General features: G+C 42.4%; 1 protein-coding gene across 4 annotated transcripts in view; it reads right to left on the bottom strand.

Moving 5' to 3' along the window:
• Positions 1-586: 586 nt before the first annotated feature.
• Positions 587-22465, bottom strand: part of ASPH (aspartate beta-hydroxylase) — a 169921-nt gene continuing 148042 nt past the window's right edge. For all 4 annotated transcript variants that reach the window (XM_010830312.1, XM_010830318.1, XM_010830307.1 and 1 more), the window contains 4 exons: positions 19119-19254; positions 12998-13089; positions 12492-12625; positions 587-3488 (listed from right to left, as the gene is read on the bottom strand). In XM_010830312.1, the coding sequence (XP_010828614.1) occupies positions 3338-3488; positions 12492-12625; positions 12998-13089; positions 19119-19254 (513 nt within the window). In that variant the 3' untranslated portion in view covers positions 587-3337. The remainder of the gene's footprint in view (positions 3489-12491; positions 12626-12997; positions 13090-19118; positions 19255-22465) is intronic.

Raw genomic sequence — 22465 nt, forward strand, 5'->3', positions numbered from 1 at the left:
ACACAATTTTCAAGTTTAATGTAGTGCAAAGCCCCAAGACAATAGTATCTCCGGTAATCTTCATTCCTACATTGAGTTATTTTCTTTGACCTCATCACCAGCATCCAATCTCAAATTGTTCAGCCTAAGAGCATGCTCTTATAGGTCTGGCTATTTGCAGAGTCTGTTTATTTTGATATCCTGCAAAAATGATTTTGATGTCACATTTTTGATGAGGCCATTGGCTGATTATCATGAGCTAATTTGAAACAAAGACACACAAATTGAAATATGACTATTTCATCTTAGTAATGTGGCTTCCCACAAGGAATGTATGTCTCTAGAGGGTAGGGGGTTATGTTGAAAATACATGTCAGTGGTTAATGAATCTTTTCAAGTTGTCCCACTTAGGTCACTACAGCAAGAAAAGTGCTACAAAAGCATTACACACGCACTACGTCCCCCCACCTCCCTCCTGCAATCAGTTAAAGGTGCGAAGGATGGACCTGGCTGTTGTTAAGGGGGTAGGTATCAAACCTGGAGGAAGATCTTTAAGGATGGCTAAATACACAAGAACTGCAAATAAGAGAAGACTTGGAATGCCGGATGAAATGCCAAAGATCATTTTATTTCTTTGTTTATTTTCCTTAGAAATGGAGTCCCCAGCTATCCATTCAAAGGAAACTAGATAAAAATAAACAGATATCATAGCATATGATATCCTTACTTGTGCCATGTCTCCCCAAACCAGTTGTATGTTTTTAGCTATATCTCTTATTCTCCCAGCCATTTGCATGACATGGGCCTTCATTACTATGACCAGTTGGTGCTCAATGTCAAAGAAAAAATAATTAATAGTTGATAATGAGCAGTAAAACATGATTTTACACTTTAAGTATTTGGGAGGGTCAATTTGTTGGCTAAAAAAATTCAAAGGCAAACTGGCCATAATCATCCTCAGTAGATATTATTACTAATTTTAATAATTTATCACGTCTCTTTCTCAATAAATCTAGTGTTTTAATTTTTTTCTACTGGTAGAAAATGATAACAGAAGAGATTTTTGTATTCCACTCTTGAAATAAAATTGAAATAGAATTTAAAATATTTCCCAATCAATTGCATCACAGTATAAATAAAACCAATTCATTTTGTGTAGACACTTCAAATAACAAGATAGTAATACTGAAATAATTCTACCAATGCAATGACTTTTCTTATATACCACAACATAGGGAGGAAAGATGAAGAATTAAAGCAAATTAGAAAACCCATTTTATTACTTGAGTTTATGAAACAGTTGTGGGATCCAAGTGTTTAAAATGCTACTGGAGTCAATTATTGCCAAACATTTTGCAACAGTAATAATAATTCTGGCTTTCCAATTGGCAATATTTAGAACCCTACTGTAGTGACCTGATTTTAAATACCATATTATAATTATTAAGTTAAGAGTTTGTTTTTAACTCTCTTCCATGATTTCATTAAATGAATGTAAGATGATGGCTCAACAGTGACAATGCTACTTTGAATTTCCTTATGTGTATGCAACATACATACAGAACCAAATTCAGTAAGTGACATGAACGTTGCCACGTGAGCACTAGATTGCATTGTCCTTTGTCAGTCCTTTCTTCCGTTCAATAAATACTGAAGGACACACATGCCTTTTTATTTTTCAAGCGTTTGCTTTTCCTTCCGGACTTCGGTAGTTCACTCTGATGTTTTTTCCTCAAATGCTTCTTCATCTGTTTTAGAGAGATTTTTCAGCATTGGCAAAACAGAAGGAAACAAGACAAATATTTTACAGACTCTTCAAAGGGAAGCTAACATCCTTAAAGACAAGCAAAAGCGGTCCAACAGCATTTTAAAGAACTGTTTTTTTTTTCCTTTTGATGATATAAAGAAAGCAACCTTCTTCGTCCTTCAATGGAAAACACAAGTGATTTTTCTCCCTGTGCGTAGTAACCTGTGTGTCATTTCTTTAGCGTTTTTGTTCATATTGGCTTAAAATTCAGTGCATGAATATCATTACATTCTTATAGCTAACATTTCTAGTTAGCTTTGGTTTAAAACACACAAAATTTAATGCATTAATATTCCACTAAACTAATGATGTGGTCATCTTTGGAACAAGTAGGCAACTGTTCTTTCTAAGCAATGGCAAATTTTAAAACCAAACTATCAATAATAATTAACACCTCAAAGTGAAGTTTAAATGGCAGAAGTTTCTCAAGCCAGGGAGATGTCAGAGTCTTTCGAACAACTGTGAAGAGGAAACAGTTTTGACATCCTATACCCAGAACAGACATCCGGGCATTTTTGGCCTTCCACTCTGTCATCCTTCTTAATTTTGCAAAGTTGTGATAGGAATCCTTTCAAGGACCTTCTCATTCACAAGGATCCACAGTGGAAGACACTCTGGATTCCAGCCCTGTTTCATAAATGCAAAGGGGCCAGAAGTCAGAGATCCTAGCAGCCCCCCATCGAGCTGATCCCAAGAGAAAATTCTCACTTGGAGAAATTTTTGTTTTCTTCCCTACAATGCCTGATATTTGTCATTAAAAAAATTTACATGCGTCGTTGTTATAACTAAATATAAAATGACTCCAGATCCTTTTTCAGTGTAAAAAGTTCCTCTTAGAAAGAAATACCATTTTTGACAGTATTTCTGTCATTCACAGAGTGAGAAGAAAAATTAAGACACCAGCTCTTAATGAAGACAAAAAAGCAAAGAGACTCAATAAGTGGGGAGCAGTATGGTTCATAAGACATTGGCATAATTATGTCTTTCGGCTTTGTATTAGGAAAATATAATTTTTTTTCATGAGTGCCTTTTACTAAAAATAATTAAAATAGGGACATCTGAGTTCACCAGGAAAGTTACCATTAAACAGAAGTATTTATGCAGCTTGTCATTAAACTCAACAAAAAAGTAGTGGTGTATGATGATAAACCATCTAGCTACCTTAGGAAAATAGAGTTGCATAGAAAAATTACAGACTAAAGCAATCCATTCACAGTTTCTACACGTATTCTCATTAATACTGATTCCCCCTATTCTAAGAGAAAAAAATATCTTTGGCCGGCAAGGTAGAAGCTATCATGGGTTCACCTGGAATCCAGGCATCAGATGGGGGCTGTCATGGATGAAATACGGCAGGTATTTTCTATAAGAATTGCAGTGAGGCAGATATTCCCTTTAGTGTTTTCCATCCCTGGGAGGAGGTTTAGAATTTTTCAGGCTGCAGATCAAGAGAATTAAGGGCTGTGGTGTTTGAAGGTCTATGCCCACATCCAAGGAGACTGCACCAAAAAGGTGGTCTCTCTCCAGCGTGTCCTGAGCCCGCACAGAATGCTAAATTGCAGGAAGGCTGCGTCTCTGATGGGGTGTCAGCTCAGGGTGCCACACATCCACAATGAAGATGAGCCGGAAAGACGAGGCATCCTGCCACACCTCGTGTTCAAAGGAGTCGTCAAAGATGAGCACCTTGCCTTCTTCCCACGTCCTGGAACAGAAAAGCACGTCAGTGTGTGACTCAGTTGCCTGAGGATCAACCCATGGCTGTGTTTAGGAAGGGCCTCTCATGATAACCTCTGCCATAGGACCAGGTAAGTGGAACACATGGGCTGTGAGGAGATCAAACCAGTCAGTCCTAAAGGAAATCAAGGACTGATGCTGAAGCTCCAATACTTTAGCCACCTGATGCGAACAGTCAACTCACTGGAAAGATGCCTGATGCTGGGAAAGATTGAGGGCAGGAGGAGAAGGGGGTGACAGAGGAAGAGATGGTTAGATAGCATCACCAACTCAACGGACATGGATTTGAGCAAACTCCAGAGGATAGTGGGTGTGCTGCAGTCCATGGGGTCACAAAGAGTTGGACACAACTTAGCGACTGAACAGCAACAACAAAAAGTAGAACACAGGATGTGTTCTTTCACTGGCGATTAAGAAAGAACTTCAGGATTCTTCCCGTGAACATCGAGTTTCAGTGCTCAGCGCTGAAGGTGTACACAGGGCAAGGGACTGGAACTAAAAGTAAACTTATTCTTGATACAAGCCTAGGCAAGGCTTCTTTATTTCGGCAAGCACTCAAACATGTGCCCCACCAGCTCACTACTGAGGTGACCTCTTGGTCAATGCCTCCATGCAAGAATCCACCTTGCTTGGGGCTGGTGCACTGGGATGACCCAGAGGGATGGTACAGGGAGGGAGGTGGGAGGGGGGGTTCAGGATGGGGAGCACGTGTATACCCATGGCGGATTCATGTTGATGCATGACAAAACCAATACAATATTGTAAAGTAATTAACCTCCAATTAAAATAAATAAATTTATATTAAAAAAAAAAAAGAATCCACCTTGCAATGCAAGGGACCTGGGTTCAATCCCTGGTCCAGGAAGATTCCATGTGCCTCAGAGCAACTAAATCCGAGTGCCATGACTACTGAGCCCTCGAGACACAACTAGAGAGTCTGTGTATCGCAACAGAAAGATCCCGCATGACTCAACTACTGAGCATGCAGTTCTAAAGCCCCGGAGCCCATGTGCCTGAGTGCCCTAGAACCCACACTCTGAAACAAGAGAAGCCATTGCAATGAACAGCCCATGCAGCGTAACTAGAGAGTAGCCCCTACTCGCCATAACTAGAGAAAAGCTTGCAAAGCAATGAAGATCCAGCATAACTGAAAATAAATACATAAATAAAATTATAAATATAAAATAAAGTAATAATTATTTGCAAGATAAAAGTCCCTTTAGGTTGGATAACAATGGTATCCTCTTGTGCAGAACACCTCGTGTGCTGTCTCACACACCTACCCTAAAATCTTGCACTCACCAAATGAGTTGCTTAGCTCTTTGATTCAATTCCTCTAAAGGTTCAAAGAGTTTCACTGGAGTCCCATCCAAGTATAACAAAAGACACGGGGGAAGAGTGTGCAAAAAACCAAAAACAGTACCTTCATGTTCACAGAGGTGCTGCTCACAGTAGCCAAAATGCGGGAACAACCCCCATGACCACTGGCAGATGAATGGATAAATAAACATTTATCTATATACAATGGGATATTCCTCAGCCTTAAGAGAGAAGGGAAATCTGACAATGCTACAACATGGATGAACCTCTAGGCTGTTATGCTAAGTGAAATAAGCCACTCACACAAGGACAAATATTGTATAATTCTGCTTACAGGTGGCACCTAGAGTAGTCAAATTCATATAAATTCAGAATTATGTTGGCTTCACTCCCTATGAGTAATTTAACTGTATTTGTGAAAACTGAAAACTTAAGAGGGGGTGTGATAATAAAAAGCTCTAAGAGAATCTTCGAGATACAATTCCTGTGGGGATGACAATTCTCAACATTTATTGAGTGGTAAGGCAATGGCACCCCACTCCAGTACTCTTGCCTGGAAAATCCCATGGACTGAGGAGCCTGGTCGGCTGCAGTCCATGGGGTTGCTAAGAGTCGGACAAGACTGAGCAGCTTCACTTTCACTTTTCACTTTCATGCACTGGAGAGGGAAATGGCAACCCACTCCAGTGTTCTTGCCTGGAGAATCCCAGGGACGGGAGCCTGGTGGGCTGCTGTCTATGGGGTCGCACAGAGTCGGACACGACTGAAACGACTTAGCAGCAGCAGCAGCAGAGAGTTTAAATAGGTTCAGAGTTCCACTGTAGTCCCATCCAAGTATAACAAAAGACACGGGGAAGGGCGTGCAAAAACCAAAAACAGTACATTCATGTTCACAGAGGTGCTGCTCACAGTAGCCATAGTAGTACTTTAAGTACTACATTGGTAAGTACTACTTAAAGTACTGCATGTAATTAAATCAACTAAACAGAACATTCTAAGTTTGCACAAAATGACACTTTTCTCTAGATTACGATAGGTATAAGAAAGTCAAAGACTTAGGCATGCTCAATGTGAGAAAAATCTTCAAGCATTCCATTCATTAACTTAAATTGCTTGTAAACTGGGAAAAGCTTTTTAGTGTTGGAATGTGCTGGCTGGTTCATTCATGGAACCAGTACCTATAAATGTGGAACATAAGTTAGCACTGGTTTGTGGTTTTGCAGATATTTTAGGCTAAATACGGATGAGAGTAAACCATTGATTAAACAATTTTTTAAACAAGAAATCTGGGAGGTATTCCAAGAGGTTTGGAGTCGGTTAAGGTCATAAAATTCTATTAGATTTATTATATTTGCCTTGCCATTTTCTTTCAGATATTTTCCCAGAAAACAACAAAGATACTCAGTTACTTAGTGTAGATTCTTAAATGTAGATTCCTTCTGAATATGTTAAAAAAAAATTCAATCACTTATGAGAGCTAGAATGACCAAAAGTGCAGCCCTAATTGGAAAGGACAATAAAATCCCATTCAAGTGACTGCAGACTGAAGTGACTTAGGTTCATCAAAAGGTATGTCACCTATCTGGGAACAGATGAGGGTTTTCCAGAACAAAAAGAAACAGAACACCAAGATGTCAAAAGGTCTTTAGATCTCTTCTGAATGGAAAACAAAGGCTCTCATTGTAATGAAAAGAAAAGAGTTTTTCCAGGCCACTTGCTTTGAGAGCAAATCTCCACCACATACAATTTATGTTAGTCACGCAGTCGTGTCTCTTTGCCACCCTACAGATTGTAGCCTGCCAGGCTCCTCTGTCCAGGGAATTCTCCAGGTGAGAATACTGAGTGCATAGCCATGCCCTTCTCCAGGGGATTTTCCTGACCCAGGGATTGAACCTGCATCTCCTGCATTGCAGGCAGATTCTTTATCATTTGAGCCACCACATACAATTTATGCTCAATTTGTGACATGGGAAGAGGCCTTTAGGGAAAAGATTTTCCAAGCAGCCTTGGGAAGAAGGCTTCTTGGAGGCACTCATCTAGCCTTCCTCTGAGGTTTTAGGAAGGCAGGAGGGAGGTGGGGCGACTGCACCCACTCTTCAGACACCTGCCTCGGTTTACTTTTAGAATTACTCACCATTACGAGGAGACTGTCTCTCCCTGGTTTGTGAAAAGATAGAAAAATATCTGGTCACAAGATAAACCAACATTATGTAATTCCTCAGTTTCTTAAATTATTGTAATTAATGATAATGGTATAATCGTGGCAGCACACACCTAATAACTATAATTTTGTCATAGAATTACCATCAACATTAATAATGCTAAATAATGATATGAGGAGCTTACAGTCTTCCATCTAAAAATTGTATAGATCACATCTCAGTGATCTTTCCAAAAGGTTCTGAGATATACACATGACACGGTTCTAATTTTCCAGCAGAGTGTTTATAGACACGAAAGCCAGTTCAGATGCCTGCAGTGACACTGTGCTGTTGTGGAGGCAGCAGAAAGGCACTAGGTTGGCTTCATTACAGCCAGACCTCTAGCCCCAAGATCATGGTTCTAGGGAACATCCCAGTGCCTACAGCTGTTATGCTAATGTTCCCTGCAAGGTATTTCAATAAGCTGAGTGGAATACAGAAAAGGGTCCAAGAGCTCAGGAATAAGGCTGCTGTAACACAGCTCATATTAAAAAGCAGAGACATTACTTTGCCAACAAAGGTCCGTCTAGTCAAGGCTATGGTTTTTCCAGTGGTCACGTATGGATGTGAGAGGACTGTGAAGAAAGCTGAGCACCAAAGAATTGATGCTTTTGAACTGTGGTGTTGGAGAAGACTCTTGAGAGTCCCTTGGACTTCAAGGATATCCAAACAGTCCATCCTAAAGGAGATCAGTCCTGGGTGTTCATTGGAAGGAATGATGCTGAAGTTGAAACTCCAATACTTTGGCCACCTCATGCGAAGAGTTGACTTATTGGAAAAGACCCTGATGCTAGGAGGGACTGGGGGCAGGAGGAGAAGGGGACGACAGAGGATGAGATGGCTGGATGGCATCACTGACTCGAAGGACATGAGTCTGAGTGAACTCTGGGAGTTGGTGATGGACAGGGAGGCCTGGCGTGCTGCGATTCATAGGGTCGCGAAGAGTTAGACACAACTGAGCGACTGAACTGAACACAGCTCTTATTAATCTTGATTCACGGAAATCCCACAGGTTCTGACTGCATTGGAAATCTTGGCACATATGGAATTGAAATGTAAAACTGCATTATGGCTGCTTCTCTCCTCCTGATACATGTAGACAGAATATATACACACATACCTTCTTTGTTTGCCTATCTGTCATCTATCTACCTACCTATCTTTCCATCAATCCTCCCATCCACCCATCCATCCATCAATCTATCGATCATCTCTATCTAACAGGAGACAGCACTTTTCTGAAAGCTAGGACATCTGTGTCCTTGTTTTGGCCCTGCCAACTAGCCATGTGGCTGTGACAAGCACGTCATCCATGGGCCTCAGTTTCCCCATCTGTGCAATGATGTGGGTGGACCAGATGGCCTTCAAGTCTCCTTTCAGCATGGAAATTCTTTTAATTCTCTGAGTCAAGCTGTTGACTAGGACTTTAGTCTTCACATTACACTTTATAGTATATATTTCACAACACTGATGGGTATGGTGTTTGCTGTTTTGTTTAAAGTCAAAACATTAATTTCAATAAAAGATGGCGAACTTGACAAGTTCTTTTCCCAATAGGTTCTATATATACGCACCCCCAGGGTATCTCTCTACCTCCTCCTGGGGAGCGCAGTTTTGGCCAGGCTGCCACAGGGGCCCCTCCAGGTGGCCAGGGGCTTCTGCACTGCTGATCAGCCCCTGTGCAGCCTCTCTATATAGCCTCTGACTTCCTCCTCTTGGTCCTGGGTCACCAGGTAGCAGAGGGCTAAGAAAGCCAAGAAGGGAGGAGAAAGAAAGGAAAGATGGAGAGAAACTTCATGAGGCCACAGAGCTGGGATGCCTCTCTGCCCTTTCTTCCACATCGGAGGTGAGGGGGCAGGGAAGCAAAAGGAGAAAAAGAGGGAGTGGCTACCTGCGGTGTCCGGCTGCACCCCCCACCCCAGCATCCCTCCCAGCCCCAGGCCTATCAAACCGCAGACCCTGTCTGTTTCTTACCATCCCTTCACCAGCCCTGGCCCCCATATCCTCCATTGACTTTCATCTCCCTCCCCACCTTCGAGCTCCTCAGGGCCCCCACCCCCACCCCATCAGAGTGCATGCTGCAGGTTATAAGGACAACCTCTGATAATTCCAGGAGACTTGGTCTCACTCCTGGGAATGTGAGGGGCAGAAGTCCCCATTTCTGCAGCAATTGGAGATGGGCACAATAGAAGCTCAAAAATACATTGAGTGCATTTTACCACATCACACTCTGTAAATACAGCTCTGAATGCATTTATATGGATTACTGTAATACTCAAAACCACACCAAGACATACTTTTGTTCTCCCCATTTTACAGGAAGAAAGTGAGGCTTAGTGAGGTCATGCGAGTTGTCTAAAGTTACACTTCATAAGACGGAACGCCAGGATTTGAATCCCGGTCATGTGACTTTGGGCTTTCCTGGTGGCTCAGTCAGTAACGAGACTGCCTGCAATGCAGGAGATGTGGGTTCGATCCCTGGGTGGGGAAGATCCCCTGGAAAAGGAAATGGCTACCCACTCCAGTATTCTTGCCTGAGCAGAGGAGCCTGGTGGGCTACAGTCCATGGGGCCGCAGAGTTCGACACGACCAAGCAACTAACACCGTCACTTTCACTTTCTCCTCAGCTGAAAAATAGAGTTGTTAATCATCCCAGATACGCAGGATTGTTGTGAAGGTTAATGAGTGAGTGTATGCAGAGTGCCTGGCACGTAGAAAGCACAATGTCTATAATCGCTATGCACTTCCTCCTTATGTATATATGAATACGTATACATAGACATGGAGAGGCATCTGGGCAATATCTCTGAGTACTGAGATCAAAAATAATTTCTTTTCTTTTTTGTGTTTTTTTGTGTTTTCCAAATTACATAGCAGGAGCATGCACCAGTTTTGCCATTGGAAAGTATTATTCATTTTAAATGATAATTTTATTTGTCATGATAGAAGGTTGCATACCTGCAAGCTTATGTCCAGATAAAAAGTGCTATGTTCTGCAGTGAGGGAACCTTTAAACACAGATGCACACTAGAAGGAACTGCAAAACACTGAGGAAACAGCAGTGCGATTATTAATACCTGAGACCTGCGACGCACAAATTGCCACTCTTTCAAAAGTTGAGAAGCTCTGAAAAATTGCTTCCTGTTGCTGAGCACAAGGAAGCCTGATTTCTCGGTATGTGTGCTTATGTTTCCATGCCAATGTTACCACCACAATAACAGCATGAAACTTCCAGATTTCATATTACAGTCTTTCTGTCCTCAGAGTTCATAAACTGACCCTGCTATTCAGCTCTCTAGCTATTTTCACTAGCAGCCTTGCGCAGTGTTTTAATGTCAGTTAATCCATTTTGGTCATAAAAAACACTTTTTGTAATGAAATATTTAGCCTGACCTGATGAGAATGTAACGCAATGTACAACAAGTACAGTAAGGACACAGAGAAGGACGCTGACCCACGGCAATGAGAGGGAGGAAGGACACTGATGCTTCAAAACTCCTCAGGGACAAGACAGACGAAATAGTCCATCCTCCAAAAATTCGCCTCCAGATCCAACGAGAGTTTGCTGGGAGGAGCGGGTAGCAAACACTTTTTAATATCACTATGAATTTGTAAAATATACCACCTGCTTAGGAAATCCCATGGACACAGGAGCCTGGTGGGCTATCGTCTATGGGGTTGCAGAGTTGGACACGACTCAGTGACTAACACTTTCACTTTTCTCTGTCAAAGTTCCCAAGTCTCAGTGGCAAAAAGCTAGCTGCCTGTCCACTGACCACCTGCAGCATTCTTATCTGTGCCTCTCTTATGACTCCTGACTTTTGAGCTGTGTTAGCTCCCTGATTGGACACCCTGGTAGGGTAAGACCCCAACTTGAGTCATCTTGGAATGCCCCTCAGCACTGGGTGCTCCTGCACCAGGTCTGGGCTGGTGGGTGTGTGCCAACAACCAAAGGAATGACCTGCACACTCCCGAACACCTCTCCATCAGACTTCCACTAAGGGTCCTGAGAAAGGGGTAAGAAGATAATAACTTGGTTTCTGCCCTCTAGGCACTTACAGCTCAGTCCCAGAGATTAGACTAATAATATGTACTAATTAATAAAAGCAATTATTATTATAATAAATAAATAATTAACAATCAATCAATAATTAATAAATAAAAGCAATTCCCTGGTGGCTCAGATGGTAAAGAATCTGCCTGGAATGCAGGAGACCTGGGTTCGATCCCTGGGTTGGGAAGATTCCCTGGAGGAAGGCATGGCAATCCACTCCAGTATTCTTGCCTGGAGAATCCCCATGGACAGAGGAGCCAGACGGGCTACAGTCCACGGGGTCGCAAAGAGTGGGACATGACTGAGTGACTAAGCACAGCACAGCAATGGGAGACAAAGAACAGGATCACTGACGACATACCCTGTACCTACTCTAAGAAGTCAAAGAAGAGGTTCCTTTTCTGGAATGAAATCGGATCTTAGTAGTATGTTTATTTTGGACGGGTGAAAAGATGGGCATTCCAGGAGATCAGAGTAATAGGATCAAAGGAAGCTGCCTGAACAGTCACCCTTTCCCTACTCAGGACAGTCCCCAGGCTAAGTGTCTTGTATGCATGATTTAGTCTAATCTGGACAACAATCCTGCAGAGTAGATAGCATCACTGCCGATTTGATAAGTAAGGAGCCTGAGGCTGCAGGGGATTAAGTAACTGGCCAAGGTTACACAGGATTAGCTGGCAGAGCTGGGATTTGAAAAGGCAGCCATTGTGCCATGCTGTGTCCTCTACAGCAAGACACAAATATCACCAGGTGTTTGCTTCAGGAAGGAGACTCTTTGTATTGATGAACAGTTTAAACTGTATAGCATGAACACAATGTGTCATGTGGGGCTTAGCTGACTCTGACAAGCTGACAAGTTAGCTGACTCTGAATGTAGGTTTGTCCACCTAGAAAAAGAAGCAAGATGGCTCATCAACCAGACGAGAGTGATCTGGGGAGAAATGATGAAGGAGGGCCGCCCTAGAACTGGGGAGTATCTCTGATCAATAAGGGGCTTCCTTGGGGCTCAGATGGTAAAGAATCTGCCTGTAATACGGGAGACCCGGGTTGGATTCCTGGGTTGGGAAGATCCCCTGAAGGAGGGCATGGCAACCCACTCCAGAATTCTTGCCTGGAGAATCCAATGGACAGAGGAGCCTGGTGGGCTACGATCCACAGGGTCTCAAAGAGTCAAACACGACTGAGCGACAAACATTTTCACTTTTTTCTTTCACTTTCTGATCAACAGAAAGCACAGAGATGCGACACAGTCTAATGAAGTTGGATTAATACCTCCCACCCTAGGCTATTTCAGTCACAAAAGAAGGGAAATAATCCAGCTGAACGTAGCTTTGCTGTAACGAGCATCCATTGTCAGGGGTGATGAAATAGACAGAAAATGATGGGGGGAGCATACCTGGTCTCGTTGGCGCATCGGATCTTGCAGCCTTCCTTGGGAATCACCAAGCCCAGGTGCATTCGGAGCCTACAGTTCGTGGGTCCCGTGTGCGGCCACACGTGGGTTCCCGGGTGCATGATGGAATATTTGATCTGCACAGAAAGCGTAACCCCTGTTCATCCCTTTATCAAGGTGTGGGAGAACCACTAAATTAAAGCAACAGTACAAAATTACTGTCAATTTTGATTAGAGCCATCACAGCACTCAGAATTTATGTTCTCATCTTTCTTTGTAAAGGAACTAAAAATAAGGACTCCCATTTCCCACACAGCTATAAACACTGAACATTTTCCACTCTCAATGCTGCCGTCAAGGCCATGAAATTGTTTCATTAAAATGCGAGTGAAAAAAGAGACATTCAGTGGGTCAAAGAAAATGACCATTTCTTCGTAAACATCAGCATTTCCATTTATTCTCCTGATAACTGACTGTGTCCTCCCCAGAACCGAAAACATTCTTGGTACCTGTCCTCTTCGGCATCCTGTTGTCTCAGGGAATTTATCTAGTAAAGAACAGGTCTTAGGAGCTCCTTTACAGGCATTTTCATTTTTTCTTCCTAGAACAATAAATGATAAAGCCACTGTCAGGAACAAATCACAGTAAAGCTTTAACTCATCCCATTTTGACCATACACAACCTATATTGTCCTCCTCACTGTGAGAATGAGAAGGCTAGGACTTCCCTGGTGGTCCAGTGGCAAGACTTTGAGCTCCCAGTACAGGAGGCCCCAGGTTCAATCCCTGGTCAGGGAACTAGATTCCACACGCCGCAACTAAGAGTTCATGTGCTGCAACTATGACTCAGCACAGCCAAAAAAAAATAAATTAATATTAAAGAAAAGCCAAAGGAATCAATTTTTAAAAATGAGAGGCTGAATAAACACAAGAAGACACAATGTTCTGTTGCAATAGACAGTGACTGGCAGAGTAAGGAGCAGAATACTCTACTCATTGGCCTAATGGACAGGGCACGTGTTACATGCCTATTTCCCCTCTGTGGCAGGCAGGATAACGGCCCCTCCCAAAAAGGATCACAACCTAAGCCCAGTAACTCGTAAATATATTCGGTAACATGGCAAAGGGAAATTAAGGTTGCATATGACGATGAGATTACTAACCAGCTGACCTTTAAAAAAGGAGATTATTGTGGATGAACTGGATGGGCCCAGTGTAATCACAGGGTCTCAATACACAAGGAGCAGAGAGTCAAGGCCAGAGTGACACAGAATGAGAAAGACGTGACCGCCTATTGCTGGTTCTGAAGACGGAAGGGGACCACAAGCTAAAGAATGTGGGCAACTTCCAGAAGCCAGAGCTACCAGAAGAAATGCCAGAGCCACCAGAAGCCACCCTGATGACACTTTGATTTTAGCTCAGTGAGACCCACTTCTGACCTCTACATTGTAAAGATAATACATCTGGGTTATCTTAAGCCACTAAATTTATGGTAATCTGTTAAGGTGGCCACAGGAAATCAATCCACCCAACCTAAGGAAGCAAAATAGATTAGTGCATTTTCCAGGATTATATGCTAATAAGCTAAACATTTTTCATTGAAATTTAATGTATTTTTCAAAGTACATCTCATTTTTTATGTGCTGATAAAGAAGAGGGAAGGACGTTTCTAGGAGACAGGGGTTTCTCTGAGTGACTGTCAAGAACACAGATGTAGGTAGAGTTTGAAGCACTTTGGACTATGTAACTTTCTTCACCATCTACAAAATCAGTTTCTTAGGAATGACGTACTCAGGAATGTACAGTGCCATTTGCTCTCATGGAGGGGTATAAACGATATGTTTTTTTGAAAGAGACATTTTAACTCCCAGAGTCCATGTTCTTAACTGTGACCTAAGATTGCCCCTATTATTGTTATATAATGTATAATTATTATGTAATAAAAAACTAGTATCACGATCATTTATCTGTCAGACCTTTGAACACTCACTGATCCTAGTAACAACCCCATACTTAAGGCACTATTTTCATCATCATTTTTCAGCTGAGGAATCTGAGGCCCAGAGATTCAGGAACAGGCCCACATTACACAGTAACAAGTGGTACAGCCAGGACCCCAGCTCAGGATCCTCCGGTTCCAGAGGCTATGCTTTAAAGCATGATTTACCATTTCATTGCATCTTGGATGTGAACATAGCTGTGCAGAACAAACCATTCAGCTGAGGAGAAAATGCCCAGCAGCCAAACACAGTGTGGTTTTGTTATTTCATTATTTCCCACACAGTTTAAGGAGAAGGAAATGGCAACCCACTCCAGTATTCTTGCCTGGAGAATCCCATGGACGGAGGAGCCTGGTAGGCTACAGTCCACAGGGTTGCAAAGGGTCGGACACGACTGAGAGACTTAACTTTCAACTTTCAACACAATTTAAAGTAACTTTTAAGAAGTGATAAACTCTGCTTCTTTGGGGAAAAACAGCCTTAGAAAGAGATCTAAATGCCAATGCAAATCTGAGAAAACCAATTCAATTGAATATTTCATTTACATGTGAAGAATACATTTTAAGAGGGATATTCATGGAGCCACCTTGGAAGGAAAGCTATGATCAACCAATCAGAGACTTTACTTTGCCAATAAAGGTCCACATAGTCAAAGCTATGGTTTTTCCAGTAGTCATGTACATGTGAGAGTTGGACCATAAAGAAGGCTGAGCACTGAAGAATCGATGCTTTTCAACTGTGGTGTTGGAGAAGACTCTTGAGATTCCCTTGGACAGCAAGATCAAACCAGTGAATCCTAAAGGAAATCAATCCTGAGTATTCATTGGAAGGACTGATGATGAAGTTGAAACTCCAATACTTTGGACATCTGATGCAAAGAGCTGACTCAGTAGAAAAGAACCTGATGCTGGGAAAGATTGAAGGCAGGAGGAGAAGGGGATAACAGAGGACTAGATGGTTGGATGGCATCAATGATTCAATGGACATGAGTTTGAGCAAGCTCGGGGAGATGGTGAAGGACAGGGAAGCCTGGTGTGCTACAGTTCATGGATCTGCAAAGAGTCAGACATGACTGAGAGACTGAACAACAATTCATGCAGCCGAGGTTTTTAAAGGTCTTGGGTTGTAGCTCTCTGAAGTTTCAAGGCTCTACTGCTGGGATGACAGTAGGTTCATCTTACATGACAACTCTGATCAGTTGACAGTGGCTACCTAGAATTGTCCAGGTAGCCACTGTCAGCTGATCAGTGTGTTGAGAAGAATTCAGAGGTTCACCTTGAGTTCACCCAGAAAGGCTTTTGGGATCAGGTAGCACTGTCTTCCATGGGCTCTGGAAAACAAAATGACTGCGCGTGCGTGGCATATTTGCTAACTGTATGTTTACCGTTCATCGTCGTAGCAATAAATGAACAAAACAGATGTTCTGTGACACCCACATAGCAATTTGAAAGCATCCGTGGGGAAAAATTCATATGTATATTTGTTGATTCTGTCTTTTTTTCTCTAACTCAAAAAAGCTGATCATTTAAAAGGGAAGACTGAAGCTCTGATACTCTGGCCACCTGATGTGAACGAAGAGCTGACTCACTGGAAAAACCCCTTGTGCTGCTAAAGACTGAAGGCAAAACGAGAAGGAGGCGGCAGAGGATGAGATGGTTGGATGGCATCATCAACTCAATGGGCATGAATTTGAGCAAACTCCAGGAGATAGTGGAGGGCAGAGGAGCCTAGTGTGCTGCAGTCCACGGGGTCGCAAAAAGTAGGACACAACTTAGTGAGTGAAAAACAACAACATACTTCAGAACTGACTGGGCTGCTTAGAGACCTTTTGTGATTCTCACTTACATATGGATGAAACCCAAGCTTGAAGCCACAGCTTCAAGGCCTTCAAATATCCAGTAGCATCCTTTCCTAACTAGACTAGACAACCTCAAAATCTCTACTAAGTCAGATCCTATGGGCCTCTTGTCCAGACCCGAGCTCTCAGTGTTGCTAAGCAACAGCCCTACCGCCTCCCTCCCCACATTTTCTTGACCCCTCTGTCTCCAGGCCGACAGGGGATCTTCCTTCATGGACACCATCCTGCTTCTATGCAAGCTATGTTACTGGATGCCATCAAAAGTCCTTAAACTGTGCATTTATTTCCAGAAAATACTGGATTCCTCCCAGAAGACTGGAACCACAAATGAAAGACTACACAGAACCTTAATAAAACTTCCTAAAAGAGAAACTATTTTATGATCAAAAAATAAAACTAGAATTAATTTCTAATTAATTGACTGCAACTGATTGAAAAATGGATATGTATAGAACACACATACACTTCTAAATTATTTTGGATCAAAATGGAAATCAAGATAAAATGAAGTCTTTTGGGGGGAATAATACAAGTGAAAATACACATTATAGCTTAAGGAAAATAGTCAAAACTTTGAATCAGCTTTGAATCAAAGCCAGAGATCAGTCCATAGTCTTTTTTTTTTTTTTTTCAGTCCATAGTCTTAAATGATTTTATTAATGAAGAAGAACGAAAATAAATTTTCTAAGAAGTTCCAATTGAAAAGTTACCAAAAAACCAATAAAATAAATAACAAAAGAACAAGAGGAGGAATAAAAATATAAAATCAGAAATTAGAAAATAATTAAAATAAGGTGAGATGTAATTTGAATTTTTTTAAAAGAAATAATAGATTACTCTGTCAAACTTAAGAAAAAAGAAGGAATATGCAAATTCCATTCAGTGGGAAGAAGGATTTAACAAAGATAACAAGGAAGTAAAGAGTACTTTAAGAAATTACTCTAATTCATGGAAAATTAGGTATAATAAAAATATATGAAAATGTGTAAGTTAATAGATATTGTATGGTTCCACTTATATGAATTTTTTTGTGTAAAGTAGTCAAATTCATAGACACAGAAAGTGCACAGGTGGTTGCCAAGGGCTGAGTTTTGCAAGGTAAAATAGTTCCAGAGATTGGTTGCCCAAAAACATGAATATACTTGACTGTACTGAATGTACACTTAAAAACAGATGAGGTGCTAAATTTTTAAGTTATGTGTATTTTGCTACAGTTGAAAATTTTTAAAAAATACACCCAAACATTAAAAGTCAAACCAAATAATTTGGTTGCCACCAACCAAACTGTCTCCATTATTTATTTCCTTTTGTTTAATGTTCTTATATGCCCTACAATGCTTTGCGTATTTCAATTTATTAAAGCACATGGCTTTAGCAGAGAGTATGGTTCCCAAAAATTACCTCCAGGATGCGCACGATTCTGAAGCCTTATTCTAGGAAACTCTGTAGGTACTATGAAGCATGAGATGTGAATGGAATGGAGGCATCGGATGAACTGGTGAACGCTTACAGCCAACAGAATTGATTCATTTAGTGAGATGCCGATAGACAAAAATTAGCATGCTGTTCACATATTGACCTTACTATGGCTCTGCTTAAAAAAGTCTTGTTGGAAAAAAGCTGACAGAGTCACTTGAAATCCTGTGATCTCTCTTCTTATGGACTTTTCCCTGAAAATATTATTGAAGTTGTTCTTCTTTCTCTGACATGTAAACCTTCATTATGCTGAAAGCATACTAACACAAAGGATGGTGCTTATTTGTCCCACAGTATAAACCATCCTCTACTTTATTTTCTGCAGCTAAAGGTGTGAGACACGTGCTGGGTAGTCTTCAGAATGGATTTACTTTTGTACAGCTATTGTTAACCCAGGTTAATTTGAATTTTCAAGAGAGTTGGAGAGTGCTTTAAAGATAAAATTCAATGCTTCTCATTTTGAGGACAGATTGATATTAACTCATTGGACACACACAGAGTGGGGTGTGTACCTGGGCCTGGGTTCAGCTCAGGGAATGGTACGTTGACTGTGAACCCCTTCCTGTTCTTTTTGGTTTAATTTCCTTTTGGCTGCACTGTGTCTTCACTGCTCTGCTTGGGTTTTCTCTAGCTGTGGCGAGTGAGGGCTACTCTCCAGTTGCGGTGCGCGTGCTTCTCATTGCGGTGGCTTGTCTTGCTGCGGAGCCCAAGCTTGAGAGCGGGCTTCAGTAGTTGCAGCAAAGGGACTTAGTTGCTCTGCAACATGTGAGATCTTCTTGGACCAGAGATCATCGAACCCATCTCCCCTGCATTGGCAGGTGGATTCTCAACCACTGGGCAACCAGGGAAGTCCCTTGTTCCTATTCTTGAGGAGCTCAGACACTAGCTTTTACTGAGTTGTCCCTCTGGTGTTCATCACCCCTAACAGCTCTCATGTTGGGATGTGTTTCCATGGGACAGGTGCAAAGGAGGCCCAGGGAAGCTCTTTTGTAAGGTACCCATGGTGGGCTTTTCAGTTACATCTATACAGTAGGACTACTCTTTGTAACATATCATTAAACAGGAAAGACCAGGAAAACCCAAACACATTATATATCCAAATACAACATATGCATATATAAAACTATGAATTTGCATGCACACACACACACATAAATGAGTGTTCATACATTTTAAGACGCAATGAACAGATTTTGATAATCTGGGTTTCCCAGGCTCTGTGAAGTATTCCCAGAAGGGCCCCGCCCCACCCTTTCCCATCAGGTCACAGAGAATCATCAGGAAGTCAGGCGCTCACCTTGCTGCCACAGCGTAAACTGACTCCAGTCACCCTTTTCCCTCAGGTTCTCATCTTCAGGCAGGAAGAGGCCATGGGTTCTATCCATCGCTGCAAGGCCTTCATCTCTGATTAACTTCCAGTTTCTTTCTAAGGACTAGAGAGAACATTCTGGACTGAAAATATGCCTGATAATACACCTTAGAGTGACATTCAGCTTTTTGTTCGTTTGTCTGATTAATAAGTAATGAAAATTTCCCTCTCGTCTAGATTTGTTGTTTAGTGGCTAAGTTGTGTCTGACTCTTTGTGACTCCATGGACTGTAGCCCGCAAGGCTCCTCTGTCCGTGGGATTCTCCAGGTAAGAATACTGGAGTGAGTCGCCATGCCCTCCTCCAGGGGTATCTTCCCAACTCAGGGGTTGAACCCATGTCTCTTAAGTCTACCTGCATTCGCAGGCAGGTTCGTTACCAGTAGCATCACCTGGGAAGCCCATCCAAGACACTCATCCCATCCTGAATGCACCTAAATCGCCAACACTCCCTGCAGCTATTGTAACTTGTTCAAGCTATGAGATGAATCTGTCGATTCTTGTTAAACTGCCACACTGACGGGAGAATTGCTGCTCTAACACATGGAATTACTTTTCAAATGAGGCCATTGGTGGGTGCTTCATACGTCAGGCTCTTCCTCTCTGCCCTCTTGGTATTTTAGAATCTTCTTTCATTTCTTTTGAAAGCTGATTTTAGGGGCATCTTTGGAAAGAGCTGATCTTTTGTTCCTAAAATAGGGCATGAAGCCCTAGGGAAAATGTTAAAGTGATTACATCACTAAATACAAATTTTTAAAATTTCCTTAAGAGCACGCTGTCTTTTACATGTGAAGTGTCATTCCACCCCCTCCTGCCTCCTCTCCCCAGGGTCCCCCTAGGCTGAGAGACTTTTCCATGAGCAGTAGTGACTTAAATTTTTTTTTGTTTGCACAGAGGCGCTGGATGACAGACTCAAGGCTGAAAGGAGCAAAGGGGTGCATGGTCTCCCAGCTGGTCCCCAACTGGAAACACTCCAGTGGCGGCACCACTGACTCCTCAATCTGCTGAGCAAATGCTGCATGGACGTTGACTTTTTCCCTTTATTTATTTATCATGAAACAGCCACTGGCATGTTCTCTCTAGAGCTCAGTACTTGGAGGCAGAATCTGACAACTGGAAGGATGTGCACTGTGGGTGTTGTGGAGACTGCTGTCCTGAGGGATGACAGGGGACTTGCATAGTGACTGAGTCCAGGGACTCACAGTCCAGCGCCAGAAACTGGCACTGTGGTCCCCCCGCCCATCACCTCTGGGGCATCTGTGGAAGGAGGTGGTCAGACTGCAGAGGGCTCGGGGCCCTGCCCCGCTCTGGGGCAGCAGGGTGGCCATGGGTCCCCACTGTGATGTTGAGGACAGACACTGGGCAAGGTACTGGTGGAACAAGGTGTTCCCTGACTGGGTACTGGGCACACCTCAACGGGAGCGCACATCTGATGGCTGGGGAAAACTGGGCTAACCAGAGACTACACAGTTCTACACGGTGACTTGATGAAACACACAGAGAACAGAACCATCACGACCCCCTCCGTGTTCAACAGAGCCACTTTTTCTGGCAAAGTAATTATTGTGCTTGAAGGTGGCTCAGTGGTAGAGAATCCACCTGCCAAGGCAGGAGACACAAGAGATGCGGGTTTGATCCCTGGTTCAGGAAGATCCCCTGGAGTAGGAAATGGCAAGCCACTCCAGTGTTCTTGCCTGGTGAATCCCATGGACAAGAGGAGCCTGGAGGGCTACAGTCCATGGGGTTGCACAGAGTTGGACACAACTGAGCAATTAAGCAAGCATGCTTAATGAATGCACTTGGGAATGTTTTTTGGTTTTGGAAAGACACCAAAAAGAGTCTCTTTTTTGAGCATGGGGGGAGGGAACCTGGAATGGGTCCTGGGAATGGCATTTTCAAGCACAAACCAAGGTACCACACTGTAAAAATTTAATGGTTACAGGAATTAAAGGCCAAATAAAATTTTTTCTTGTGTGCATGCATGAGCGACATAGAGAGAGAGAGAACAAAGGAAGAGGTGGGGAGTGAGGCAGGGGAGGGAGAAAGGACAAGGAAAAGGAGAAGGAAGGGGGAGAAAAGAGGAGAAATGTATCTTTTCTGTAATAGTATCATTAGTCTTCTGACTTGGCATATAACTCAATTTTTTAGGAAATTCCAACAGGAACCTGAAGGCTTGCACAGAGCAGGCCATGCCTACATTCTCCTCTGAAATATTACTTTCTTGACCCTACATTCATTCATTTTGTAAAACTGAAAAGAGAGATTCATAGTGTTGGTATTTGGGTTGGTTGCCCAGAAGACAGCAGCTTCTGATTCACATTTTTTTCCTCTGACTACACAGACTTTAGCAAACAGAGATCTGTTTGTTTTCACAATGCTTCGTGGCCTCATAAACCCGTCATCAGCACTTGCCTTTCAGTTAAACCTCAGCTATATTGGGCACTCCACTCAACTATAAATGGACTTCCCAGTTTCAAGCCTCATTAATCCCACCCTGTGCAGCCAGCTCTCCTTAATCCTCCCCCTCCTTCCAGTGCATGATGGTTGTGCATGCTGGTTTCCTCTTTCTGCAGTTATTCTGCTCACTCCACTTAGATGGCATACTTTTTTCTTCAACATCAAATTAGACGAAGTCCTATTTTTAAAGGCTTCTCCTAACACTGATTTCTTGCAGAAAGCCTTTAGCGGTGCAAACTAAAGCCAAACTAATTCCTTTTTTTTTTTTTCTTTTCATTCCAATATATTTTTTTTAATTTTATTTTATTTTTAAACTTTACAATATTGTATTAGTTTTGCCAAATATCGAAATGAATCCGCCACAGGTATACATGTGTTCCCCCTATCCTGAACCCTCCTCCCTCCTCCCTCCTCCCTCCCCGTACCCTCCCTCTGGGTCGTCCCAGTGCACCAGCCCCAAGCATCCAGTATCGTGCATCGAACCTGGATTGGCGACTCGTTTCATACATGATATTATACATGTTTCAATGCCATTCTCCCAAATCTCCCCACCCTCTCCCTCTCCCACAGAGTCCATAAGACTGATCTATACATCAGTGTCTCGTTTGCTGTCTCGTACACAGGGTTATTGTTACCATCTTTCTAAATTCCATATATATGCGTTATTATACTGTATTTATGTTTTTCTTTCTGGCTTACTTCACTCTGTATAATAGGCTCCAGTTTCATCCATCTTATTAGAACTGATTCAAATGTATTCTTTTTAATGGCTGAGTAATACTCCATTGTGTATATGTACCACGGCTTTCTTATCCATTCAT

Source organism: Bison bison, unplaced genomic scaffold, assembly GCF_000754665.1.
Source record: "Bison bison bison isolate TAMUID 2011002044 unplaced genomic scaffold, Bison_UMD1.0 scf7180017858917, whole genome shotgun sequence".
NCBI lineage: Eukaryota > Metazoa > Chordata > Mammalia > Artiodactyla > Bovidae > Bison > Bison bison.